Raw genomic sequence first — 8,689 nt, 5'->3', positions numbered from 1 at the left:
AGAGAGAGAGAGAGAGAGAGAGAGAGAGAGAGAGAGAGAGAGAGAGAGAGAGAGAGAGAGAGCGGGAGAGAGAGGGAGAGAGAGAGAGAGAGAGAGATAGGGGGAGAGAGAGGGGGGGAGAGAGAGAGAGAGAGAGAGAGAGAGAGGGGGAGGGAGAGAGAGAGAGAGAGAGAGAGAGAGAGAGAGAGAGAGAGAGAGAGATGTTACAGCGCTGCAGACACAGATACAAAACTACACAAGAAAACAGAAAATAGACAACAAAGTCACAAAGCCTAACACACACACACACACACACACACACAGAAATGCTGGAAGTGTGTGTGAGTTTATCTAGGAGCAGCAGGTGGAGGGAGAACAAAATCTCTATTATTTTGCCGCGCGCGCGCGTGTGTGTGTGTGTGTGTGTGTGAACGGCAATGTTTGTCAAGAAGGCACACAATGGCTGTTGAGGACATCTGAACATAATCATTAGAATGAGTGCTCGTGTGGGTACAGTACAGGTGTGTGTGTGTGTGTGTGTGTGTGTGTGTGTGACTACTCTCCGTACGACTTCCCCCTGGCAGCAGGTCTGGCTGAATAGTAGAAAAGGCGAAACTCGTCCATCCATACCTCCGCTGTGCGCCGCGTGTTCCTGAGCACACACAACACACAACACGCAAACAACATGGACACACGACACATAAACAACATGGACACGCAACACAACACGCAACACGCAACACAACACACAGACAACACACAAACAACATGGACACGCAACACCAGAGAGAACATACGTGATGATGTCATCAAGAGACACCCTGGTGATTTATCTCCTAGGGCGCTGTGTCGGTAACCATGGTGATTTAACTCCTAGACGCTGTGTCGGTAACCATGGTGATTTAACTCCTAGGACGCTGTGACGGTAACCATGGTGATTTATCTCCTAGGGCGCTGTGTCGGTAACCATGGTGATTTAACTCCTAGGACGCTGTGACGGTAACCATGGTGATTTATCTCCTAGGACGCTGTGTCGGTAACCATGGTGATTTATCTCCTAGGACGCTGTGTCGGTAACCATGGTGATTTATCTCCTAGGGCGCTGTGACGGTAACCATGGTGATTTATCTCCTAGGACGCTGTGACGGTAACCATGGTGATTTATCTCCTAGGGCGCTGTGACGGTAACCATGGTGATTTATCTCCTAGGGCGCTGTGTCGGTAACCATGGTGATTTATCTCCTAGGACGCTGTGTCGGTAACCATGGTGATTTATCTCCTAGGACGCTGTGTCGGTAACCATGGTGATTTAACTCCTAGGGCGCTGTGTCGGTAACCATGGTGATTTAACTCCTAGGGCGCTGTGACGGTAACCATGGTGATTTATCTCCTAGGACGCTGTGTCGGTAACCATGGTGATTTATCTCCTAGGACGCTGTGTCGGTAACCATGGTGATTTATCTCCTAGGACGCTGTGACGGTAACCATGGTGATTTAACTCCTAGGGCGCTGTGACGGTAACCATGGTGATTTAACTCCTAGGGCGCTGTGACGGTAACCATGGTGATTTAACTCCTAGGGCGCTGTGTCGGTAACCATGGTGATTTATCTCCTAGGGCGCTGTGACGGTAACCATGGTGATTTAACTCCTAGGGCGCTGTGACGGTAACCATGGTGATTCGACTGGGATATGGGTGCATTTTCTGATTCAGTGCTGATTCTACATTTAAACATTACATTTAATTTACAAAATGTAATACATTTGGATGTAACAGCCCAAACTAAAATGCTATGAGCACACAACGTCGGTCACTAGTTCAAGTTTCAAGTTTCTTTAATAGTTGTCATACTTTTATACAAAATGCTTCTTACTGTTACGCTCCAGAGACTGTGCTAGACAAGATAAGTATCAAATAACATAGTATAGCATGTAAATTAGAAGTAGAAAATGAGGTCACAGTGTTCAGTATAGACATATGTACAATGTTCTGAGTTACCATATAATATACAATACTATGCAGTGTACTAATGTACAATACTATATAGTGCAAAGCAGAAATGGGATGAGGTACAATTTAGGTACAATTTACAGTAAGGTGTACGAGTTGTAGTGCAATCCTTCATCAATAAATATAAAGTGTGGGGAGTGGGTGCTACAGTGTGTTTGTTTAAAGTGAGTGTGTGCTATAAAGTGTGGGGAGTGGGTGCTACAGTGTGTTTGTTTAAAGTGAGTGTGTGCTATAAAGTGTGGGGAGTGGGTGCTACAGTGTGTTTGTTTAAAGTGAGTGTGTGCTATAAAGTGTGGGGAGTGGGTGCTACAGTGTGTTTGTTTAAAGTGAGTGTGTGCGTGTGGATGTGTGTGCTATGTGCTATGATGGTTGTTGTTGTTGTGTAGTGTTCATTGTTCGTTGAGCAGCCTGATGGCCTGGGGATAGAAGCTTCTTCTGAGTCTTTCTGTGCTCGCCTTGAGACTCCGGTATCGCTTGCCTGACCGCAGCAGTTCAAAGAGGCAGTTGTTCGGGTGACTGGAGTCTTTAATGATTCTCTTAGCCTTGCCCCTGCACCGCTTGTTGTAAATGTTCTGGAGGGTGGGGAGCCCTCCTCCAATTGTGCGTTCGGCTGAATGTGTCACTCTTTGTAGTCTGCTTCGGTCTTGTGCAGTGCTATTCCCAAACCAGGAGGTGATGTTGCCAGTCAGGATGCTCTCTATTGTACATGAGTAGAAGTTCTTAAGGATCTTCTGACTGACTTGGAACTTCCTTAGGCGCCTGAGGAAGTAGAGGCGTTGTCGTGCCTTCTTCACAACACTGTCAATGTGTGTGGTCCATGTAAAGTCCTCGGATATGTAGGCTCCGAGGTACTTAAAGCTGTTGACTCTCTCAACCGGTGCCCCGTCGATGCTGAGGGGGCTGTAGTCCTTGACCCCCGACCTCCTGAAGTCCACCGTCATCTCCTTTGTTTTGCTGACGTTCAGGGAGAGGCTGTTTTCCTGGCACCATCCCGCCAGGACCTTGACCTCTTCCAGGTAGGCCCTCTCGTCGTTGGCAGAGATCAGGCCCACCACCACTGTGTCGTCAGCAAATTTGATGATTGTGTTGCTACTCCGCTGAGCCACACAGTCGTGTGTGTACAGGGAGTAGAGGAGGGGACTCAGAACACAGCCCTGGGGGGCCCCTATGTTGAGGGTGATGGATGAGGAGGTGCAGTTGCCTGCTCTCACCACCTGGGGTCTGCCCATCAGGAAGTCCAAGACCCACTGGCAGAGGTCATAGTTCAAGCCCAGGTCCCTGAGCTTGGATATGAGTTTGGAGGGGACTATGGTATTGAATGCCGAGCTGTAGTCGATGAATAGCATTCTCACATAGTTCCCCTTCCTCTTGTCCAGGTGTGATGCTGCTGTGTGCAGCACATGGGCTATGGCGTCCTCCGTGGACCTGTTGGGGCGGTATGCAAATTGCAGGGGGTCCATGTTGATGGGGAGGGAGGAGCAGATGTAGCCCTTTACTAGCTTCTCAAAGCACTTCATGGCTATGGAGGTGAGAGCTACAGGGCGGTAGTCGTTGAGGCAAGCAGGCTTGGATTTTTTGGATACAGGGATAATAGTGGACTTCTTCAGGCAGGTGGGGATGACAGCCTGTTCTAAGGACAGGTTAAATATGTCAGTGAATACCGGGGCCAGTTGGTCGGCACAGACTTTTAGGACGCGGCCGGGGATGCCGTCCGGTCCTGCTGCCTTCCTGATATTCACTTTTTTAAAGGTCCGCCTCACCTCATGCTCTGTTACCCTGAACACTGAGTCTCCATCAGCAGCAGACCCCCCCCCCCCCCATTGCCGTGGCTTGTGGGCTGGTGTTGTTATTACCAGCATCAAACCTCGCATAGAAGGTATTGAGGTCATTTGCTAAGGAGATGTCACTGTTCAGTTTGAGGGAGGTGCCTTTGTAGTCTGTCATCGTTTTGAGCCCCTGCCACATAGCTCTGGAGTCAGCCTGTTCAAACTGGAGTTCAATTTTATCCCTGTAGCGCCGTTTTGCCTCTGTCACTGTCCTCCTTACGTTGTATCGCGCCACCTTGTGGTCATTCATGTTGCCTGCCACCAGGCCGTCGTTGTATGCTTTGGTGCGCGCTTTCAGAGCTTCACGGACGGATTTGTCTACACTGTCAAATGTTGTCACTTGATGATGACATCACAAATTCCCGTTGTGATGCTCTGCTTTCCCACTCAGGGAGATGGTCGTCTAGAACGTGAGGATTATTATTATGTAACACCTGTCACAGATAACTGTAACAGCACAATGTAACATCTGTCACAGATGTTCATTTTTAAGGCCCGTATTGGTAAGCTACCTCTTTATACTACATATCCATCCTCATCCTCCTCGATCTAAGCGCCGCATTTGACACCATATCTCACTCCACCCTCCTTAACCGACTAGCCTCCATTGGAATCTCCCACACATCCCTAGACTGGTTCCACTCATATCTCTCTGGCCGTACTCAGTTCATTCAGCTAAAATCATTCACATCCCATCCATCCCCCCTCTCCTCCGGTGTTCCCCAGGGCTCTGTCCTTGGCCCTATCCTCTTCATTATCTACCTCCTCCCACTCGGTCGGATTCTCCGTAAACACAGCATCAATTTCCACTGTTACGCAGACGACACCCAGCTCTATGTTTCCTCCAAACCCACTTCCACCCTCCCTCCCTCTTCCCTCTGTGCCTGTCTACAGGAAATCAAATCCTGGTTCACCTCAAATTTCCTGAAATTAAACAGTGGCAAAACAGAGGTAGTCCTCATTGGCTCCAAGTCCACACTCACCAAGCACCCCAGTTTCACCCTCACCATAGACAACTCCTTGGTTTCCCCTTCCCCCCAGGTCAAGAGTCTGGGTGTCGTCCTCGACAGCACCCTATCATTCCATTCCCACATTAATAACATCATCCGGTCCGCCTACTTCCACCTTCGCAACATCAACCGCCTCCGCCCTTCACTCACTCCCAACAGCGCCGCAATCCTGGTCCACGCCCTCGTCACTTCCCGCTTAGATTACTGCAACTCCCTTCTCTTTGGTCTTCCCCACAAACTCCTCCATAAGCTCCAACTGGTCCAGAACGCTGCTGCCCGTATAATCACCAGAACCCCTGTCATCAGTCACATCACCCCCGTCCTACGCCAACTACACTGGCTTCCCATTAAACTCCGCATAGTCTACAAGATCCTCCTCCATACATACAAGGCCATACACAACCTCGCCCCTCCATACCTGTCCGACCTCCTTCATATTAACATTCCCACCCGGTCCCTCAGGTCTGCCTCCTCCATCAACCTGACCATCCCCCCAGCCCGTCTGTCCACCATGGGGTCAAGAGCCTTCAGCTGCTCTGCCCCCCGCCTCTGGAACTCCCTCCCCCCCGACATCAGGAACATTGACTCCATCATTTATTTTAAAACCCACCTCAAAACCCACCTTTTTAGGCAGGTGTATGTCTGATTTTAATTTGTCTGTTTTTATATATTTTAATTTAAATTTTAATGAACTGTGATTATGAATTTAACTGTTTTTAAATTGTTGTACGGCGACCTTGTGTGCCTTGAAAGGCGCCTTATAAATAGAATGCATTATTATTATTATTATTATTATTACATCATTATTGGTAAGCTACCTCCTTATACTACATAATTATTGGTAAGCTACCTCCTTATACTACATCATTATTGGTAAGCTACCTCCTTATACTACATCATTATTGGTAAGCTACCTCCTTATCCTACATCATTATTTGTAAGCTACCTCCTTATACTACATCAGTATTGATAAGCTACCTCCTTATACTACATCATTACTGGTAAGCTACCTCCTTATACTACATCATTATTGGTAAGCTACCTCCTTATACTACATCAGTATTGATAAGCTACCTCCTTATACTACATCAGTATTGGTAAGATACCTCCTTATACTACATCATTATTGGTAAGCTAGCTCCTTATACTACATCATTACTGGTAAGCTCCCTCCTTATACTACATCATTACTGGTAAGCTACTTCCTTATACTACATCATTATTGGTAAGCTACCTCCTTATACTACACATCATTATTGGTAAGCTACCTCCTTATACTACATCATTACTGGTAAGCTACCTCCTTATACTACATCAGTATTGGTAAGCTACCTCCTTATACTACATCATTATTGGTAAGCTACCTCCTTATACTACATTATTATTGGTAAGCTACCTCTTTATACTACATCATTACTGGTAAGCTACCTCCTTATACTACATCAGTATTGGTAAGCTACCTCCTTATACTACATCATTATTGGTAAGCTACCTCCTTATACTACATCATTATTGGTAAGATACCTCCTTATACTACATCATTATTGGTAAGCTAGCTCCTTATACTACATCATTACTGGTAAGCTCCCTCCTTATACTACATCATTATTGGTAAGCTACCTCTTTATACTACATCATTATTGGTAAGCTAGCTCCTTATACTACATCAGTATTGGTAAGCTACCTCCTTATACTACATCATTATTGGTAAGCTACCTCCTTATACTACATCATTATTGGTAAGCTACCTCCTTATACTACATCATTATTGGTAAGCTAGCTCCTTATACTACATCAGTATTGGTAAGCTAGCTCCTTATACTACATCATTACTGGTAAGCTACCTCCTTATACTACATCAGTATTGGTAAGCTACCTCCTTATACTACATCATTATTGGTAAGCTACCTCCTTATACTACATCATTATTGGTAAGCTACCTCCTTATACTACATCAGTATTGGTAAGCTACCTCCTTATACTACATCATTATTGGTAAGCTACCTCCTTATACTACATCATTATTGGTAAGCTACCTCCTTATACTACATCATTATTGGTAAGCTACCTCCTTATACTACATCATTATTGGTAAGCTACCTCCTTATACTACATCATTATTGATAAGCTACCTCCTTATACTACATCATTATTGGTAAGCTAGCTCCTTATACTACATCAGTATTGGTAAGCTACCTCCTTATACTACATCAGTATTGGTAAGCTACCTCCTTATACTACATCATTATTGATAAGCTACCTCCTTATACTACATCATTATTGGTAAGCTAGCTCCTTATACTACATCAGTATTGGTAAGCTACCTCCTTATACTACATCATTATTGGTAAGCTACCTCCTTATACTACATCATTATTGGTAAGCTACCTCCTTATACTACATCATTATTGGTAAGCTACCTCCTTATACTACATCATTATTGGTAAGCTACCTCCTTATACTACATCATTATTGGTAAGCTACCTCCTTATACTACATCAGTATTGGTAAGCTACCTCCTTATACTACATCATTATTGGTAAGCTACCTCCTTATACTACATCATTATTGGTAAGCTACCTCCTTATACTACATCATTATTGGTAAGCTACCTCCTTATACTACATCATTATTGGTAAGCTACCTCCTTATACTACATCATTATTGATAAGCTACCTCCTTATACTACATCATTATTGGTAAGCTAGCTCCTTATACTACATCAGTATTGGTAAGCTACCTCCTTATACTACATCAGTATTGGTAAGCTACCTCCTTATACTACATCATTATTGATAAGCTACCTCCTTATACTACATCATTATTGGTAAGCTAGCTCCTTATACTACATCAGTATTGGTAAGCTACCTCCTTATACTACATCATTATTGGTAAGCTACCTCCTTATACTACATCATTATTGGTAAGCTACCTCCTTATACTACATCATTATTGGTAAGCTACCTCCTTATACTACATCATTATTGGTAAGCTACCTCCTTATACTACATCATTATTGGTAAGCTACCTCCTTATACTACACATCAGTATTGGTAAGCTAGCTCCTTATACTACATCATTATTGGTAAGCTACCTCCTTATACTACATCAGTATTGGTAAGCTACCTCCTTATACTACATCATTATTGGTAAGCTAGCTCCTTATACTACATCAGTATTGGTAAGCTACCTCCTTATACTACATCAGTATTGGTAAGCTACCTCCTTATACTACATCATTATTGGTAAGCTACCTCCTTATACTACAGTGTGCGTGTGTGCGTGTGTGTGTGTGCGTGTGTGTGTGTGTGATTGCGGGCTCTTGCAGGTTTCCTGAGTCAGCGACGGATATGAAACACCTCTGTAATCAAATAATTAAAAGGTGCTTTTTGTTTTGCATATTTCTAATCCACAATGTAAGTGGAACTTCAAAGCTAATTAGCAAAACCTGGAAGCAGAAGACAAGAGACATGGCAGATTACACCCGCAGAGGCTTTGTTTAGAGAGAGAGAGAGAGAGAGAGAGAGAGAGAGAGAGAGAGAGAGAGAGCTAATAATAATTTTAATTATCAAGACCATCGCAGAATTAATCCATGTTGCGCATATCGCACAACACGCGTGGCATTGTACCCTAGGAACTATACTTACACAGAGACACACACACAGACACGCACACCCACGCACACAGGCAAACAAAACAAACACTAAATCCCCCATAATAAGACTGTCTCCCTAATCCAGTATGCACACACAAAGGGAATAGAGAATAGATACTGATTACAGAACAGATCATAGATACTGAAGACAGAATAGATCATAGATAGTGAAGACAGAACAGATCATAGATACTGAAGACAGAACAGATC

At 44.4% G+C, this 8,689-nt stretch overlaps 1 protein-coding gene across 1 annotated transcript in view; it reads right to left on the bottom strand.

Moving 5' to 3' along the window:
* Positions 1–534: 534 nt before the first annotated feature.
* Positions 535–8,689, bottom strand: part of LOC311247964 (polypeptide N-acetylgalactosaminyltransferase 14-like) — a gene marked incomplete at both ends in the record, with an annotated part of 84,458 nt that continues 76,303 nt past the window's right edge. The window contains one exon of the mRNA XM_084338936.1: positions 535–631. Within this exon, the coding sequence (XP_084195062.1) occupies positions 535–631 (97 nt within the window). The remainder of the gene's footprint in view (positions 632–8,689) is intronic.

Source organism: Notolepis coatsorum (genome assembly GCF_963971535.1).
Source record: "Notolepis coatsorum genome assembly, contig: SCAFFOLD_765, whole genome shotgun sequence".
In the NCBI taxonomy this organism is placed as follows: Eukaryota; Metazoa; Chordata; class Actinopteri; order Aulopiformes; family Paralepididae; genus Notolepis; species Notolepis coatsorum.
The sequence above is the reverse complement of the archived record's forward strand: the minus strand, read 5'-3'. Positions and strand labels throughout refer to the sequence as shown.